The sequence below is a fragment of the Pelophylax lessonae genome (assembly GCF_965119305.1).
Source record: "Pelophylax lessonae genome assembly, chromosome: 8".
Taxonomy (NCBI): domain Eukaryota; kingdom Metazoa; phylum Chordata; class Amphibia; order Anura; family Ranidae; genus Pelophylax; species Pelophylax lessonae.
The window spans coordinates 75499091-75519798 of NC_138775.1; the positions used below are offsets into that span (position 1 = coordinate 75499091).

General features: G+C 47.1%; 1 protein-coding gene across 1 annotated transcript in view; it reads left to right on the plus strand.

The window, feature by feature from the left end:
* SLC6A11 (solute carrier family 6 member 11) overlaps positions 1–20708 on the plus strand; it is a 423717-nt gene that overhangs the window by 327826 nt on the left and 75183 nt on the right. The window contains exon 9 of the mRNA XM_082265786.1: positions 20231–20355. Coding sequence (XP_082121912.1) covers positions 20231–20355 — 125 coding nt within the window. The remainder of the gene's footprint in view (positions 1–20230; positions 20356–20708) is intronic.

Genomic DNA, 20708 nt, shown 5'->3' on the forward strand with positions numbered 1-20708 from the left:
AGGCATAAAAACAAGAGCAAGGTCAATCACAGGTAGGCAGGCAGGAATCCAAAGGAGAGTCAAGGGTAAGCCAGGTCAGTACGGGTAATCCAGAAGCAGGTCAGGGCACAGGTAAACAGGAACAAGCTTAAAGACCACTCAGCAATGTGCTCCTCTCACTACTCAGCTTAAATAGGGTGTTTGGCGTCAAATGCATGCGTGTGTTTGTGTACGTGCGGTTGCGTACGCGCATGCGCACACGCACATTTCTTCCTGTATATCCAGTAATGTGCCTGGGCATGCGTACCAACGCCTGTTTGAGTCCAGCTGAATGTCTCTTACACATCCACTCCGATCACAATTGCACTTCAGAGCCCGGCTGATCAGAGCTGCACCTCCGGCTCTGATGAGATAAGATCAGCTGATTTAATAAAGCAGCAAACAAGCAGTAAAGTCAGCTCTGTGAGCCATTATAGGTGTACACTGGAATGAGACCATACAGGTAGAGCTGGCCTGAATATGTGCAGATGGATGTCGGATAATGAAAGATCTCAAAGAAGAGGTGTGGGGAAGGTCAAGAGTCCAGAATCCTCCTCGGGGTGTACTGTCAACTACACATTTTGCTTCCTGAGTATACGCAAGCTTCCTCAGGAACAGTAGAGGGTTCTGGACAGATACAATTTATAGGCACTGCATATCGATGCTCAGGTGAAAACGTGCATCATAATCAAGTCCATACACTCCCATTGAGCTTAGCATACAGAGTTGTGCAATCAGGCTCATAGATAGGAAAAAAAAAGTGATACACCCACTAAGCAGACCTATCAAAAGGATGATAATAAACAAAATTAAAATGAATAGAGTGCAACTAATCACTATGATAGTCAGAGTGGCACTAAATTCACTTGATCATCCAAGAAGACCCCAAAGTTAAGTCCGGTGTTCAGGCCCATTGGAAAAAGACAACCCAATTTGTAAATCCACCTTTTTTTATGTTGTTGTAGAACACGATCAAAATTGCCCCTGCGTTGAGAAATTTTCAAGGCAAAAAACCCTTTCACCTTAAAGCCCTCAGTGGTCCCTCCATGCTTAGTTTTAAAATGAAGAACACGTGGATTTTCCTTCTCTCCTTTTTTTTTCTTAGCTTTCCTTTTTATAGCTATAAGGTGTTCACCAATGCAGACCCCCCCTGCAAACTGACCAGGGTTTATCATGGCTGCTGGGCTCTGACACCGTAGTGAATTTACGTGCTGCCGTCATCCGCAGCTCTCCTCTCTGTTCTCCTGTGTCTTCTGTGTCCTCCTTCCCCCTCCCTGCCTGTCAGCTCTGTCGACTCCACAATCCCCCCCCCCTCATGCTGTTCTCATATCTATACTATGATCATGCCATCCCCTCTGTTATATAACGCTTTGTGTCCCAGTGCCTGTTTCTATATTAAAAAAATGCTGATCATCCCTTTCTCAGAGCGCCTCCTGTTGCTCACGTGACTCCTCGGCTCTCTCTCCTCCCGGCTAACGTCAACAGGAGTGCCTGACCCACCCACTATAGCTCTCAGCCGGAGATAGATAGATAGATAGATAGATAGATAGATAGATAGATAGATAGATAGATAGATAGATAGATAGATAGATAGATAGATAGATAGATAGATAGATAGATAGATAGATAGATAGATAGATAGATAGATAGATAGATAGATAGATAGATAGATAGATAGATAGATAGATAGATAGATAGAAATGGTTCCTGTGCTATCCTGGGAAATTAAAATCACTCCTTAACCACTCTACAACCGCTCACAGTAATACTACTGCGGCAGAGTGGTTCGTTATCGTCCAGTCACGTAGTATTAACATGATTGGACACTCCCCCTTCTGGGCGGCGCTTGCGCGCCGCCGGAGGCTCGCTCCCGCTGTTTTCATTCACAGCGGGAGACGGGCCAGGGGAGGAGCAGCGGCGATCGCCGCTGCTCTTACCCGATCGTCGGGGATCGAGTCTGGAGATCCGCCCGCTGTGTGTAAACACAGCGGGCGGATCTCCATAGTGACAGGGAGTGACAGATCGGACTGTTCAGCATAGCTGGACATCCGATCTGTCCATGACTCACACAGTCACCTCCCCCCCTACACGTCAGTAAGCACCAGGCATACATTAACCCCTCCCTCTCCAATAAAATTAACCCCTTCCCTGCCAGTGTCATTTTTACAGTAACAGTGCATATTTATAGCACTGATTACTGCAGTAATGTCACTGGTACCCCCAAAAGTGTCAAAAATGTCAGTCAAGGGTCCGATCTGTCCGCCGCAATGTCGCAGTCCCGCAAAAAAAATCGCAGATCGCCGCCATTACGCGTTAAAAAAAAAACACCAAAAATGACAGAAATCTTTCCCTTTGTTAGTAAACGCAATAACTTTTGCGCAAACCAATCAAAATACGCTTATTGCGATTTTTTTTACCAAACATATGTAGCATAAAACAAATTGGCCAAAAATTTTTTAAAAAATTGGTTTTTACATCTTTTTTGGGGGGAATTTCATATAAAAAAATGTTAAAAATATTGTTATTTTTTCAAAATAAACGCTCTTTTTTTGTTTATAGCGCAAAAAGTAAAAATCGCACAGGTGATCAAATACCACCAAAAGAAAGCTCTGTTTGTGGGAAAAAAGGACGTAAATTTTGTTTGGGTACGGCGTCGCACGACCGCGCAATTGTCAGTTGAAGTCGCACAGCGCCGAATCGCAAAAAGTGGCCTGGACGGAAGACAGCAAAATCCTCCGGTGGTAAAGTGGTTAATGCTGCACCACGATACTGACACTATAAACCAGTCTGCAAACAATCAAGAGGGGGGTGATGGTGCGCTTCAAGGATGAATTTAAAATAAAAAGGGGTGTGGCTTGGTCCCGATCCAAGATGGCTGCTTAGCTCCGAGCTCCTGCACCTCACGGCCCGATCTTTTCTCTTTGCTGCCCGAAATCACCCCTTACCCGCTACCTAACCATGGGGAGTACGTCACGGAGCTCTTCGGCTACCCGATCCCGGTCCTCGCGGGAACCGGAGTCCCAGCCCAGCCGGAATATACCCGAAATCTTCCGCACCCAGAACAGGGATCCTCAGCGGCCTACTACCTCTCCCTCCAGCCTACCTCGTTCCCGCTCGCCGAGTAGGGCCCCCCCGAGTGTTGATGCCTCACCGCCTGAAGCGAGCGCTCCCAGACCAGTGGCTTCCCTGTCGTTTGCTGACCTGCAGATGGTGGCCACGGATATCAAAATGGACATTAAAGCCACCTTCTCTGCGGCCATTGCGGACCTCCGGAGTGACTTTCAGGCCATGGCCATGCGTGTGGATGAGGTGGAATCTACAACTGTCCGCCATGATGCCTCACTGTGTCATGTTCAGCAGGTCACGGAATCCCACGCAGTACTCTTGCGGGATTTGAATCGCCACGTGGAGGACCTGGATAATATGGGTCGGCGAAAGAACTTGCGGGTTCGGGGTGTCCCGGAGAGTGTAGAACACCAGAACCTTCCACAAGCTGTGGCGGCCATATGCAACGATCTGCTGGGGAGACCCCCTGAAACGCCAGTCGTCCTGGAGCGGATCCACCGTGCCTTACGCCCTCGGGGCAGGGACAATGATCCACCTAGAGACGTGGTCTGCTGCCTGGCGAACTTCCAGGTGAAGGAAGACGTTCTAAGGAATGCCAGAGTCCGGCAACATCTTACATATAATGGCGCCGAAATTAAGATGTTCCAAGACCTCTCTAACATCACTTTGCAGCGACGGAGAGAACTGCGCCCCCTGCTGGAGGAGCTCCGCTGTAGAGCCATCGTCTACCGCTGAAAGTTTCCCTTCGGGCTCTCGGCCACCTCTCAGGGTCGCACCGCTCTGCTTCGGGTCCCGGAGGACCTGGAACACTTTTGCTCCACGCTGGACATCCCCTACGTCCACTTACCGGATTGGTACAGTGAATTTCGTCTCTCGCCACTTCACCGTGATGCTCCGATGGAGGGAGTGCATCCTGCAGGCAACTTCCACTTCGGCATCGGCAGACGCAGAGCTCACCCGCCTTCCTCTCCTCCGGCTGAGGGAGCTGGCCCACCCCGCAATGGCAGTCCGATGGCTTCCCCTGACCACCGCCGAGCACGATACACGCCGTGATCTGTGCGGCGTCTTGGTGTGAGTACCTGATGTCCCCTGTGTCCGTTGCCCTGGATTCTCCTACGTTTCTCCGGCCGTAGCCTGGCTGCCTAATGTATGTTTCTATCACCTACGCACTGTGACTGCCCTTTACATAGCCTGGACACTGAGAAGCCGCTTTGATCGACGGGGCCCCCCGTCCACTTAATCCCCCCCCCCTCCTGAACGCTATGCTGAGCTGTACCCCTGTTGGTCTCTTCCATGGACTCACTGCTCCCTGGGGCGTTCGTCCTCCCCCCCCCCGCCCTGCTTTATCTTCGACAGACGTTACATGTCGGTACTGTGGCGATGGCCCTCCCCCCCCCCCTCCTCTGCCAGACTCTGTCACCGTTCCCTGTGCTGTGCTTAGAGGGATTAGGTATATACTGTTTTGCACGATACCCTATGCAGTCACCTCCTGGGATTTGTACTTGCCTTCTGACTTTGCTTGCCCCGCAGCCTCCTGCTTTTTTGGACTTGGAGTTTCGCCCTGGGCCACTAGCACCACATCTTTCAGCATGCCTCTGCTCATACAGCGGCCCTCTCGGATGATACTGGCTGCTGATATCGCTGACTTTCCCTGGGTGTGATGCTGGTCATGTTTGCTCCGGAAGGATTTGCTTTTTCACTGTCATTGCGGTGTCGTGCACTGAGGGCTGCGGGCTGTGTCTTGCATTGCCATGCCGGCTGGCTCCCTCGGTGTATGACCCCTATTTGACAGTCTTTTGGGTGGCACTGTTTTGTGGTGATCGAGATCTTCTGGTGGGGTTGGGGGGGTGGGGTGGGGGATGTTGGTGGGGAGGGGGGAGTCTGGGGGTCTCGAACTGGGCCTATTCTGTTGTTATCTTTTCATGTTCCACTATGTCTCTTAACCCTCTGTCCTCCTGCCGTTCCCTTGGCGGTGTTGATGTTTCCACCGCCTGGGAATTGCCTGAGTGCAGACTAGCTCTGTGGAAGTGCCTTACTGGCTCCTTGGTGGGAAACAATTTTGTGATGTTGTGATTTTCATGCACACTAATGGTCTTATCTCTACAGGTGTTATGCTTTAAGGTTGGGGCACAGGCTTCTCTCTCCCTTGTTTTAGGGTGACATTAGGTACTCCATGGGTTTCTCCTTCCCTTCCCCCATCCCCTTTTGTCTAGACACTGATACACGGCTCACGGTTACTTTGGGTTGGGTTATGTTGTTTTTTGTTTTGGCCAAATTTGTCCAGACTGTTGCATATTTTGCTGTGTTCTCTACCTCTGTACTCCTATATTTCGGGCTGCCCCCTCGCCCTTTCCTTATGGGACTGGGCTGTATGCCCCTGTATTTAGGCTTGTATGCCAGAACTGCTCCCCTGGTTTCCTTGCGTTTATAGGGCTCTTTTTTCAGCTTTCAGGGCCTTCCAGGTGCCTGGTGCTGACTCCCATTTTTGGATACTCTACCTTCCACACTCGCCAACGGCTGAGGTGATTTACCTCTCCCGAACTTGATCCGATATTTTTTCTCCCCTCCCTTCACTAGTTGGGTAAGGTAGCAGGTCTACTTACACCCTCGGTTTTTGTCCCCTATCTGCTCCCCCCCCTCCCTGCTTGTCCCCCTCCCTTACCTCTTAGCCCTTTCTCTTTCCACTCTCTTCTCCCCCACCCCCCTCTTTTTTTTTTTCTTCTTCCCTAGGGTTTTGGCTCCTGCCAGTTGCTAACATGCCACGTGCCCCTTCGTTGGGCCCCGACGCCCAAACACTGAAAATAGTTTCCTTTAACGCTAAGGGTCTTAACACCCCACAGAAGCGGTCAACGGTTCTGACGCACATGCGCAGACTCAGAGCGGACGTGGTCTTTCTTCAGGAGACGCACTTTCGCTCTGATGCTATTCCCCGCTGCCACAACAAGTATTATCCTACCGTTTTTCATGCTACGTCGGCTGACTCTAAGACTAAGGGGGTTTCGATTCTGATTGCCAAGTCTGTTCCTTTCACCATGTCGGCCTCTTTAGCGGACCCCTTGGGTCGCTACCTCTTTCTGACTGGATCTATTCGTGACCAGCCTCTCACTCTGGTGAATGTTTATAGTCCGAATTGCTCCCAAGTTTCTTTTTTCCGTGCTGTGGTTGCTGAACTGATTCCCTTCCAGAAGGGCACTCTCATTTTTGGGGGTGATTTCAATGTCCCTTTGGACCCTCTGTTGGACACTTCCACGGGTTCCTCTTGCCTTCCCTACAAGGCTCTGAAACAAATTAAATTGGGCCTTCAGGAATTGTCCCTGCACGATTCTTGGCGCACTATGCATGCACGTGATAAAGATTTTACTTTTTTCTCCCCGCTGCACCGGAAGTATTCCAGGATAGATTATATCTTTCTATCCCAAAAGGATTTGATTTATCTTGTGGATGCTACAATTGAACCCTCTATTATCTCCGATCATAACCCGATTACGATGACACTGTCTCTGCCTATCTCTGTCCCACGGGACAGAATCTGGAGGCTGGACGCCTCCCTGCTGACGGACCCTACCCGACTGTCCGAAATCCGCTCCTGCCTAGTGGATTACTTTCGCTGTAATTCGACTCCCGATACGTCTCTGGTCACTCAGTGGGCTGCACACAAGTGTGTGGTCCGAGGTAAACTCTTGGCGCTAGCCTCTGCGCTGCGGAAGCAGAGGGAGGCGACCATCTCTGAGTACTTGTCTCAAATCTCTGCCCTGGAGAGGGCTCACAAGAAGACGCTGGCTCAGGCCACGCATGACACTCTCATGGACACTAGAGAAAAGCTTCAGTTGGAGTTAGACAGGAGGACACGCAGGAGCTTTTTGCTTTCCCAGAAGCTTTTTTATGAGCATGGCAATAAGAGTGGCCGCCTCCTTGCGAGAGCCTTGCATGCCCGGAAAGCCAAAACGGTCGTCCACCACCTTCGCTCGGATTCTGGCTCGCGTATCTCTAACAATAGGGATATAGCTGGCGCATTTGAGAGGTTCTATTGTCAGCTATATAACTTACCACGTGAGAAATCTCCCTCCTCTACCCCTGAATCGAGAGTGCGTGCTCTCGACGACTTCCTCTCCAGGAATCTGACTCAGGGGATTTCGTCGGATTCCAGGGCTTCTCTTGACACCCCCATCACCCTTCTTGAATGGACGTCGGCACTCAAGCAGCTTAAGCCAAACAGGAGTCCGGGCCCGGATGGCCTGTCTGCGGCTTACTATAAATCTTTTGCCGATGTTCTATCCACCCCATTTCTGGCGGCGTTTAATTCTCTTTCGGCTGATCAGCCCCTGTCCCCATGTATGCTTGAAGCGCACATAGTTGTTATCCCGAAGGAGGGGAAGGACTCGACCGCTCCGTCCAATTATAGACCGATTTCGTTGTTGAACGTGGATATAAAAATCTTTGCTCGAATCATGGCTAACAGGTTGCTTCCTCTCCTCTCTAAAGGGATACATCTTGATCAAGTTGGCTTTATCCCTGGCCGGGAGGCCAGGGATAACACCATTAAAGCTATTAACCTTCACCACGTCCTTTCAATGTCTCGGCAGAGGGGGTTCCTCCTTTCCCTGGATGCCGAGAAGGCGTTTGACAGGGTGTCGTGGGACTATATGGAGGCTGCCCTTCGCGCTTGGGGGTTGGGCCCGCGCATGTTGTGCTTCCTTATGTCTCTCTATGCTAATCCGAGTGCCCGGGTCCGGGTAAACGACACCCTGTCAAATGCCTTCCCTGTCCGCAATGGAACTAGACAGGGGTGCCCTTTGTCCCCCCTACTTTTCGTTATGACATTGGAACCTTTCTTGAACAGTATTAGAAGTAATCCATCTATTCGCGGGGTCAAGTCTGCTTCCAAGGAATACAAGGTGGCCGCTTACGCAGACGATCTCTTGCTGTTTTTGACTGAACCTGTTACTACTCTGCCTTCGGTCATGCGGGAGTTTCGTCAATTTTCCTCTTTGTCTAACATGAAAATCAATTTTGCCAAATCTTTTGCACTGAATGTCTCCCTATCCCCCCAAGAGGTGCAAATGTGCAAGACCAACTTCCGCTTTGTTTGGAAGCAAGACTCCTTGACATATTTGGGCATACAGATTCCGGCTGATCTGCGTAATTTGTTCCTTCGGAACTTTCCCCCGATTCTCTCCAGAATTAAACAGGATCTCCTCGCTTGGACTCGTTTGCCTCTATCTTGGTTTGGGCGAGCTGCGGTCTTAAAAATGAATGCTCTACCCAGGCTGCTATATGTTCTCCAAACAGTTCCCGTGGCAATTCCGCGGTCCTTCTTTGGGGACTATAAACGTCTTGTGTCCGCGTTCTTATGGAATAATAAACATCCCCGTATACATTACAACCTCCTCTGCTTGCCCAAACACAAGGGAGGTATTGGTCTTCCTGACGCTCGGAATTATCACATGGCGTGTCACTTATCTAGAATCATTGATTGGAACGTTCATGAGCCGTATAAGGACTGGGTGTCCCTGGAAGGTGGCTTCACTACACTTGATTTGGCTACGTCCCCGTGGTTGAGTCCCACTCACTTGCCACCCTCTCTTCGGCTTCACCCTTTGATTGGCCCTACTCTCCTATCTTTCCGCACAACATGCAAAACGCATGGTGTTTCGAGGGCTCAGGGTCCGATGACCCCGCTCAAACTCAATCCTGACTTTCCCCCCGGCATGCACCAACATTACTTACTTGACCACTGGCCGCAGGCACGACTGCGCATTCACCATGTCAGCGACGGAGAGGAGGTCTTTTCGGCCTCTTCTATTGCTCAGAAAGCAAAGAAACCCCTTGTTCCACCTTGGTCCTATCTTTTGCTGGCCCACTATGTGCGAACATTCATTAGAAAGTTCCCCTGTCGGGATTCCCCGACCACGTTTGACGGGCTCTGTCAGCAGGAAGGCCCCCTCCGTAGGCTTATCTCTGTCACGCACTCTCTCCTGTTTGAGGACACGGGTCAGCTTGTTCGGACCCGCTGTGCTGCCTGGGAGAGGGAACTGGCCTGTTCGTTCTCTGAAGACGAATGGGAGCAGATCTTCTTGAAAAACCATAAATGTTCGCGGAACGTTACGACCCAAGAAAACGGTTATAAAATTGTTTCCCGGTGGTACCGCACCCCGACGCTCCTTCACAAGATTACACCTTCCATACCCTCCACTTGCTGGAGGTGTCTGGCGGACACTGGCTCTCTCCTCCATATTCTGTGGTCTTGCCCTCGATTGACGGCCTTTTGGGCGGAGGTCCACCGAATCATCAAACAGGTGACTACGGATGATCTGGACTTCTCACCGGCTCAATTCCTACTGCACCACTCCCCCTCCTCACATGCTTCCTACACAAAATCGCTTACTGTCCAGATGATCAACGCGGCGCGCCAATGCGTTCCTGTTCTGTGGAATTCAATGCAGGCACCTACGATTAAACAGTGGCTGCGTAGAATTGCTGTTATCGCGGAGATGGAGGAGCTCATCCATGTTGCCAATGACACCCCCACTAAACATCACAAGAAATGGGCATGCTGGGCTCACTTCACAACCACACCGGAATTTGCTACACTTAACGCTTAAGCTACGCTTATTTCTTTGGTTATTTTTTTGGTGATACACCTTGGTTTGGTATCATATTTTGGGGCTACTTAGATGGTACATTGGTTTTCCGAATCGACACCCTCTTTCCCAATGTTTCTATTATTGTTGGCTATCATTACATACGAATTGGCATTAGCTCCCCCCCCCTTTTTTTTTTTTTTCTCTCCTCTCTTTCTCCTGTCTCCCCCTTCCTTTCCCCGCCTTCCCCTTCCCCCTCCCTGCCCTGCCTCCCTCCTTCTTCCTCCCTGCCCCCGACCTCCTTTAGGTGCTCTGACCTGTCTGGCTGGTCCACGCGGCTCGCACCTTTCCTCAGCCCTTCCTGATGACCATTTTTTGTTCTTTCTTTTATTTTCTCCCTCTTTTTGATTCCCCCCTCCCTACCGTTGCTGTGCCTGGGCCGGTTGGGCCCGGAGCGCGCTCATGTGCAAGGTCATGACCCTTTTGGCTTAGAGTGCCTCACAGTGGTTCTCCTTTTCTTTTGTGTTCCTAAGCTGTACGGGTTTGTTACTGGTTTTCTGTACCCCCTCACATTGTTGGATATGGGGATTCTGGATCTGAACCTTCCCCTCTCGGGGTTTGGTATATCATTACAGGTTACACATTCTATGCCAGATTTGACAGATGCTCCTGGACCGTTGCGCATAGCTTTGAGCTTGCGACGCCTTACGTTGGTCCTGGGTCTTTTTGGCCTTTTTATGTCTGCAACTGTGGGTGGGGAACTCAATTGTTTTGATATATACTGTATATGTATATTTACTTGCATATGGTTGTCATTTTTGCTGTATTGTATTTTTATTATTCAATAAAACGTTTGGAAAAAAATAAAAAAAAATAAAAATAAAATATTGGTGTCGTAATTATTAGATGGGATATTCCTTTATCTAAACCAATTTCATAATTCCCAATAAATGTGAAGGTGCTTCAATGCAAATCGTGATTGACTTATTTAAAACGTGATAAAAAACAATATCTGAAAGTGCTTGGTGCTTCTAATATTTTCGAAAATTAAAATAAAATCAACTATTGCCACAAAAATGTAATTAAAAAAAAAAACTTAAATAATCAAAAAATGTCCATCAATATATATAATCCATAAAGTGCTTCCGTGCAGATAATGTGTTGTGACTGATTTCCTCCACCAGGTGTCACTTCTAGGTGCTCTAAATTCTCACCTCAAATAAAGATATAAACCGCCGGTGTTTATATGCCTTTTCCTCTAGTCTGGTTCCTTATGGCTCCCAGGACCTTCCTAGGGGACTCTGTGTGTATACCCGATCCTTGATATACCTCTAGGACTCCCTAATAGGGACTCCTTCTATCGCGGGTTCCTTAATTGTTACCACGACCTCAGGGGCTCATTAAATAAAGAGGGCCATCATGGTGCAGTAGTATAAACAGTTTATTCCGCAAAGAAGGTATTACACTTACATTTATCTTTCTTGGTATCAGCATAAAATCGGCTTGAACAGCGTTAGGGGGAAATCTATCCGTCCGTCACATCACTTCCGGTTGTTTGGGCTCCTCCTACGCGTTACGTCACGTCACATGACTATCTGAAATACCCGTTCAGATAATACACTGGCTGCAGGGCAGGCCAGCACCTCCAAGGCGTAAAGGGAAAGGCCAACTTGGGCACCCAGAAGTTGAAGGGGGCAGACCCATCATTCAGTACGTCTAGGCGTGTGCACACATACTGCTCCATCATGTTAGTGAAATGCTGCCTCCTGCTAAGACGTTCCATATCAGCTGCTGGTACAGCTGCTTGTTGTGGCGTGCTGACAAAGCTTTTCCACATTTCGGCCATGCTAACCCTGCTTTCTATGGTGCTGGCGGTGCACTGGCAGCGTTGACGACCTCTTCCTCCTCCTCCCCTGCCTTGGCCTTGTGCTTCCACTGAGCCCCCAGCTGTCAGGTGGGAATGCCACCAGCAGCGCGTCTACCAGCTTGCGCTTGTACTCGCACATCTTTTCCGATCACACTCCAGTGAGGGAATTAAGAACGGAACGTTGTCCTTGTAACGGGGATCCAGCAGGGTGGCCACCCAGTAATCAGCTCAAGTTACTATATGGGAAACTCGGCGGTCATTGTGGAGACACTGCAGCATGTAATCGCTCGTGTGTGCCAGGCTGTCCAGAGGCAAAGAAAAGCTGTCCTCTGTGGGAGGTGTATCCTCTGTGTCCTCCGTATCCCCCCAGCCACGCACCAGTGATGGCCATGAGCTGGCCTGGGTGCCACCCTGCTGTGAACATGGTTCCATATCCTCTTCCATCTCCTCATCCTCGTCATCCTCCAAAACTGTGCCCCTGCTGGACAATTGTGTCCCTGGCGTTTGTGTGTGCAGGAACCCACCCTCGGAGCCACTTGCGAATGACTGCCCTGAAAGCCTTGGAAATGTTACCTCTTCATCCTCCTCCTCCTCCACATGTGCCACATCCTCTTCCATCATCGCCTGAAGTGTTTTTTCAAGAAGTCATAGAAGTGGGATAGTTAAGCTGAGAACGGCGTCATCGGCACTGGCCATGTTGGTGGAATACTCGAAACAGCGCAACAAGGCACACTGGTCTCGCATGGTGGCCCAGTTATTGGTGGTGAAGTGGTGCTGTTCCACAGAGCGACTCACGTGTGCATGCTGCAGCTGAAACTCCACTATGGCCTGTTTCTGCTCTGGCCAGCATGTGCAAGGGGGAGTTCCACCTTGTGGGCATGTCACATATGAGGCGACGAGCGGAAAGGCCGCAGTTACGCTTCAGCGCTGGCAGGCAAGCAGCAGCAGGGTGAGAACGCCGAAAGTGCGCACAGACGGCCCGCATTTTGTGCAGCAGCTATGACATATCGGGGTAATTTCTAAGGAACCTCTGCACCACCAAATTCAGCACATGCGCCAAGCAAGGGATGTGTGTCAAACCGGCTAGGCCCAGAGCTGCTATGAGATTTCGCCTGTTATCGCACACCACCAGGCCGGGCTTGAGGCTCACTGACAGCAATCACTCATCGGTCTGCAGTTCAATGCCCCTCCACAACTCCACTTGCCAAACAGGCAAGTTTTAAAACTGCCTGCTGCCGTTTACCCCTGACTGTGCTGAAGTTGGTGGTGAAGGTGTTACCCTGACCAGAAGAGGAGGCGGTAGAGGATGAGGAAGTGGAGTAGGAGGAGTTAGGAACAGGAGGCAAACTGAAGCGCCCTGCAATCCTCGGTGGTGGAAGGACATGTGACAAACTGCTATCCGCCTCAGGCCCAGCCGCCACTGCATTTACCCAGTGTGCTGTTAGGGAGATATAACATCCCTGACCGAGCTTACTGGTCCACGTATCCGTAGTTAGGTGAACCGTGCCACAGATGGCGTTGCGCAGTGCACACCTGATTTTGTCACCCACTTGGTTGTGCAGGTTGCATTTAGATGCCTGGTCATGCAGGTTGTGCTCAGGTTGAGAAGGTTTATGCCTCGCTTCAGGCTCTGATGGCACAGCGTGCAAACCACTCGTGTCCTGTCATCATCACATTGTCTGAACAACTGCCACGCTAGGGAACTCCTGTGAACTGGCTTTGGTGTGCTCAGTCCCTTGCTGCGTTGGACAGTAGCAGGCGTAGTGTCTAGGGCACGGCCGCTCTGCTTTTGCACCCTGCTCCCTCTTCTGCTGTGCTGGTGGCTCTGTGCGACTACCGTCTCTTCCTCCAAACTACTCAGGTCACCTGCATGATGTTGATTCCATGTGGGGTCGAGGACCTCATCGTCCTCCACATCGTCTTACACCCAGTCTTCACCCCTGCAACCCTTGTCGGTCTCCACAATTCGGAATTTCGCAGCAGTTGGCACCTGTGTTTTCGTCATCATCCAAAACGTGCTACGATGGTCCTCCCATGTATTCATCTGGAAACATAAGTGGTTGGGCATCGGTGTACTCAATCTCTTCCACTTTTGGGGCAGGGCTAGGTGGATGGCCCTGGGAAACTATGCTAACAGAGTCATCAAAAAGAAGAAGAGATTGCTGCATGAATTGAGGCTCAGACTGTTTGGCTGATTTGCAAGGGGGTGCAGTGACAGATTGATGGACATGGGCTGCAGGTGCCAACTCTGACCTTTCAGCAGAAGACTGGCTGGGAGACAATGTGAAGGAACTGGAGGCACCGTCAGCAACCCAATCTACTATCGCCTGTACTTGCTCTGGCCTCAACATTTGTAGAGGCACATTAGGCCCTGCCAAATACTGCTGCAGGTTCTGTCGCCTACTCGCAGCTGAGGAAGGTGTTTCACCTGTGCATGTAGCTGGCACAGATCGACCACGTCCTCTCCTTGCAACAGGAGCTCCACCAGCAACACCACGACCCAGGTCGCATCTCTTATTTGACCTTCTCCTCATATTTATCGAATTTTGGATCTTCCCCGAAATGGGTTTTTATTGCAAGGCGCAATACAACAGTATGCAATGGGTGTATCTCACTGTAACATATGCGGACAGGGCCGCAATAAACTCTTTTGTCCCCTAAATAATTTTTTTTTACTGCAAGGCGCAATACAACAGTATGCAATGGGTGTATCTCACTGTAACATATGCAGACAGGGCCGCAATCAACTTTTTTTGCCCCTAAATGTTTTTTTTATTGCAATTCACAATACAACAGTATGCAATGGGTGTATCGCACTGTAATGTATGAATGAAAAACTGAAAAATAATTGTCCCCTAAATTGGTGCTTGTTGAATAACAGATCTGTCTGTCTAATGCAGTGTCTGTCTAAACGCTGTAAGTCACAGTAAAATATGAAGGAAAAAGTTTTTTTCTTTTTAAAATGCACATTAAGCAGACACATATGCACTGAGGTTGCAGGAAATGCCCGCTACACACCGCACGCCTAACAGGTTGGATACTGTTGTTGTTCTATTCCGCTATTGAATAAAAAAAAAAAAACCCATTTGAATGAAAAAACTGAAAAATTATTTTTTTACCCTAAATGCTGTAAAATAATTATTTTCCCCTCACGTTGGTGATTTTTGAAGAGCAGGTTAGAAAAGCAATGTCTGTCTGACATACAGTCTTTAAAGTTAAATATAAAGGAAAAAATGTTTTTTCTTTTTTAAATTCAGTTTAAGCACACACATATGCACTGAGGTTGCATGAAATGTGCAGCACCGCTCGCCTAACAGACTGATAAAACATTTTTTTGTTTCTTCTTTCTCCTCCTCACTTGGCTCAGGTCAGGGCATAAAGATCGTTCACTGCACCCCCACACAATACAATCAATGTAGATCGCTGTCTGATTAAAACAGATTGTTCCTATCCTATGCTTTCCCTACAAGCAATCTCTCCAGCCTGGCCCTACAGTAAACTCCTATCTCTCCCTCCGGGCAAAAAGATCCTGCACTGCACCCCACACAATCAAATCAATGTAAATCGCTGTATGATAAAGCAGATTGCTCCTCCTATGCTTTCCCTACAAGCAATCTCTCCAGCCTGGCCCTACAGTAAACTCCTATCTCTCCTTCAGCAGCAGTCAGGAACCTCTCCCAGCTAAAATAGAGTCTGGGTCACATGCTGCGCTGGCCTATCACAGCCATGCCATTAGTAGACATGGCTGTGATGGCTTCTAGGGCACACTAGTTAAACGCTTACTGATTGCCTGCCATGTTTTGGCGCGCCATTAAAACCACGCCAAAACATCAAATAATGTTACCGGACAACGGACAGTACCCGAACATACAGTGAAATGTCCGGGTTCGGGTCCGGGTACCAAATACCCAAAAGTCCAGTATGAATACGAACAATACAGTCCGGGTTCGCTCAACCCTAATTGTGACTAATTTGTCAAGTAACTGGTAATATTTTTTCTACTGACTCTATTTATGACTATATAATAATTCCAATTGAACACCCGAGTTATGCAAACCCAAAATTACAATAAAAAATAGTCAACTTCTCTATCCAACCTACGTATTGATTTTTTTTATTAGCAAAATCTAAGTTAAAATAGTGATGACACTGAACAACCTAAAAAGCAGTTTTTATTATTTGACAACTGCTCATGATTTTAAAAAGATTATACTATCTTGGAGAATTTCTAGCAGTACAGTACATATATAGTTTTTAAAGTTGAACTCCAGACAAGAATACAAAATAAAAAAAATCCTAACAATGCAGTTACTGTAAACTGTATGTTTTTAAAATCTACCAGTACCATAATTTGTTTGATATCATCCTCTGTAATCCCCCTATATCACAGCAATTAGATTACGAGAGGCAGCAACAGCACTCTGAACCAATCGGGCTCTGCATGTATTGATACTGAACATACAGACAGGAGGAGGGAACCACTGGGTTATCCAGAGGAGGACATGCTGGGGACAGAGACAAACCTTGCCACTTCTGACCCTCGTCTAATGGGTCCTGTGGCTTGGTATTGAATGGCCTTGAGGGGGGTCTGCCTTTGTGTGAGGGGAAGGTGAAAACATCTGTGAAAGGAGACTGTAACTTCTGGGGAAGATGTCTGAGTTAGCACACACAGTATTTCCTAGTGTTCCGCACTAAATGGACATTCTTGTATTCTGGGTAACAGGCTTCAGGCCAATAATATGTGATTGGGCAGGCCTTAGACCAGGAGAAGTTTTATACAATATGCTGGAGTATCTCCTTCAACAGGTAGGTGACTATCCCATCCAAGGGGAAGCAGGGCTGGTTCAGAAATAACATGGCATGAACTGTTGCCCAATCCTGGACCCTAACAAAATGACTTTTCAAAGTGCAGCTGCTCCTTTTAATGTTCAGTCAGCTGGCTGGGGGTGCATGTAGAAGGAGAGTAGACAAAGCGCAGGAGTTAGTGAAAAAAAAATGTTGCATTTATTGTAAAACAAATATCCAAACATAAATTTGAGTAAAAAAGGTTCTTCAAATGTCTAACAGCTTCTGCAGCTCAGCAGACTCAGTGTTCCATATGCAAACACACTGTCTTCCCTCCAAGATCAAGCTGCACCTTTCTTACTCGAATGTAAGTGTGGATATTTGTTTTACAATAAATATTAACTCCTTCGCTTTGTCTACTCTGCTTCTACATGGTACCGAGGATCTTTCCCTGATCTGATGTGCCCTAGCTGCGGAGCATTTGGAAGATTCTTCTAATCCATCCACTCTTCCATACCTGATTTCCATCTTGCAGAGGCTACCACTAAGGCTGCTGACTGCATGTTCTGACCATTTGATGCCAGGAATTTACTACATTATTGACCCCAGAACCACACCAGTAAGAATAAGTACTTTTTATATTCATGTGAACTCCTATCTGCAACAAAAATTACGAGCATTTTTTTGTGAATTTAACTGTAAGCACTGAGAGACTCCATCTTTATTTATGGCTGGGGTTACAGATGCTACAGGGGAGCACAAGGATACAGTATGTCTGTGCTGTCTTGCAGGGGTGCCTTGATCATACAGTGCATCAGGGAAGTATTCACAGCGTCTCAATTTTTCCAAAATGTTGTTTTGTTACAGCCTTAATCCAAAATGGTTTAAAATAATTTTTTTCCTCAAAATTCTACAAACAATATCCCATAATGACAACGTGAAAGAAGTTTGTTTGAAATCTTTCCAAATTTGTAAAAAATAGAAAATGGAAAAAAAATCCCATGTACATAAGTATTCACAGCTTTTGCTCAATACTTTATTGAAGCACCTGTGGCACCAATTACAGCTTTAAGACCAGGTTCACACTGAGGCTGTTTTGAAATCTTGCGAGTTCAGCTGAACTCACACGATTTCAAGCTGGCATTTCAGTCCGACTTCGGGGACAATTTCACAGACATCTGTGTGGGTTTCTGCACATATATCTATGGAAATCGCCCCCCCCCCCCCAAATCACCAAATGCAGTACAGAAACGACTTTTAGGAATCAGTGTGGCGCCGCAAAGTCAGCATCGCAGGCAATTGGCTCTAATTTGACATGTCAAATCGGACCAATGTGAACGTGGGCTAAGTCTTTTTGAGTATGATGTTGCAAGCTTGGCACACCTATTTTTGGGCAGTTTCTCCCATTCTTCTTTGCAGGACCTCTCAAGCTCCATTAGGTTAGATGGGGAGTATCAGTGCGCAGCCATTTTCAGATCTTTCCAGAGATGTTCAATCGGATTCAAGTCTGGGCTTTGGCTGGGCCACTCAAGGATATTCAGAATTGTCCCATAGCCACTTCTTTGTTATCTTGGCTGTGTGCTTAGGGTCGTTGTCTTGTTGGAAGATGAACCTTTGCCCTGGTCAGAGGTCCAGAGTGCTCTGGAACAGGTTTTCATCAAGGATGTCTTTGTAAATTGCTGCATTCATCTTTCCCTCAATCCTGACTAGTCTCCCAGTTCCTGCCACTGAAAAACATCCCCACAGCATGATGCTGCCACCACCATGCTTCACTTAAGGAATGGTATTGGTCAGGTGATAAGCGGTGCCTGGTTTTCTCCAGACATGACGCCTCCCTGACTTCTCTCCCGATCGCTCAGTTTGGCCAGGCAGCCCACTCTAGGAGGAGTCCTGGTGGTTCCAAATGTATTCAATTTATGGATGATGGAGGCCACTGTGCTCATTGGGTTCAATGCTGTAGGTATTTTTCTCTGCCTCAATACAATCCTGTCTCAGTGGACCACAGACAATTCCTTGGACCTCATGGCTTGTTTTGTGCTCAGACACGCACTGTTAACTGCGGGACCTTATATAGACAGGTGTGTGCCTTTCCAAATCATGTCCAATCAACTGAATTTACTGAAGATGGACTCCAATCAAGTTGTAGAAACATCCCAAGGATGATCAGTGGAAACAGGATGCACCCAAGCTCAATTTTAAATGTCATGGCAAAGGCTGTGAATACTTATGTACATGTCATTTATTTCGTTTTTTATTTTTAATAAATTTGCAAAGATTTCAAACAAATTTATTTCACATTGTCATTATGGGGTATTGGCGTGGCCAGGCGGCGTAACCTAATCAAGTGGAGTCTGGACACGAGTCCCGATGGGTGTACACCTCCATACATGCGGATATTCAACTGATGTCATGTGAGTGCAATGTATGTTGTTTATGGAATAAAGTGAGTGTTAAACGTTATTACACTAGTCGAGCTCTATTCCTTCCCTTACATGTTATTGCACCTGATTTATCATTGGTCCCATTCCGGAGCCTTAAGTGGATGTGATTGAGATTTGGCTGGCTTGCTCAGTAGCGAGAGGCACTGGGCTACTGGAGTCGCACTCGATAGAGCCTATACCATTGATCCCATTCCGGAGCCCTAAGTGGATGTGATTGAGATTTGGCTGGCTTGCTCAGTGGCGAGAGTCACTGGGCCATTGGAGTTGGTGAGTGTGCATTGCCCCCCCCCCCTTTCAGAGCACAGAGGTGGTGGTTAAGGTGATCCTGTATATCTGCACCATTAGAACTCCCCAAGTGACACATCAGTGTGGATTTTCGTGACCTATTCTACGCTGCTTTGGTGGACTGTTTTATGCAGGATATCCTGCACTGGGACTGTATTTTATTTTATATTGAATTGAATTTTATTTAAGTTTTTAGTGATTGTGTGGCAGGGGAGAGAGGTTATCATCTCCTTTTGCGCTACTAGAATATATCTGATCTTGCTTCTACACATATTCTATTTTTCCATGTACTGTCATTAAGTAGCAGCATTCGTTACCATACTATAGATTGATATCCTCACTAAGCGCTTGGTTGCTTACTAGTGTAGGTTCCGTGATTGTGTTTGTGTAAGCAGTTTATACATATTATGGGGTATTGTTTGTAAAATTTTGAGAAAAACAATGAATTTAATCAATTTTGGAATAAGACTGTAACATAACAAAATGTGAAAAAAGTGAAGTGCTGTGAATACTTTCCGGATGCACTGTAAAACTGCCTGCATACAAATACAAATCCTTTCACAAGTAAAAGAGTCTCTTTATAGTGCTTTAAATGTATTTTGGTGCTCATTCCCTTATGTTCCATTTAGATTTGTGAACGTTTGGGTGCAGTCATATGCATGTGAATGTGTTTGCTAAATGACTGTATGATATGAACCATTTTAATCAATTCAGTTGCCCTGGATCTGTAGACAGAAAACACAAAATTAAAACAGTGGCATTGGCTACAATGGCAAATTTCTCATTGAGCATTCCGTGTGTGATTCCACACGCATGTAACCAAAAATTTACAAGCCCTATGCTTGTTTGGGCTATGGAAGTACCTGTTGTACCTTGGGAATATTTATGAGTATTATATACAATTTGTGAACTTATGCACACCAGATTTAATATGAACACCAAAAAACTAAAATGTGGTTTATTTCTTATCTTGCTCAATAAATTCTTAAAAAGCATGTATTCTAACAATGAATGGTGTGATACATTCTGTGTACTGAATGCTTAATACTTGGTCACAGCTGCTCATTTTCACGGTCAATTGTCAGCAGCTACTAGACCTCGTTAGAGGAATGTTAGGAACCAATTTAGATTTAGAGAAATGTTATTGCTTATTTCACTAATTTGATCGTTTCTGGTTTGTGTTACAGAGACTGTTTATTGCTTTGCTGCCTGAACAGCGGCACCAGCTTTGTAGCTGGTTTTGCCATATTTTCTGTCCTTGGATTCATGGCTTATGAACAAGGTGTTCCGATTTCCGAAGTTGCAGAATCAGGTATTTGTGGTTCTGTAGCTTTTGTACATGTATAAAAAAGCTCACTAACTAACACATAATATATGTGGTATTTTTACTATTGTGCTTTACTTTTTACAAAATAAAATAGTAATTTCAATAAAAGTATATCAAAAACCATTTAAAAAAATGCATAGAGTGGCGAAGGGTTAAAATTATTTTATAGTTCACCTTATATGGTGTGTAACAGGGTAATAGGGTGTAACATGTTACTGCTGCAGCTGCCCCATGCTCCCCCTCCCCAGAGTCCCCGTTGTGACAGCAAGTCGGGGATCTTCTCCCTGCACCTGCTGTCACAATTTAAAAAAGACACAGCCATGTGGCCGCGTCATTCA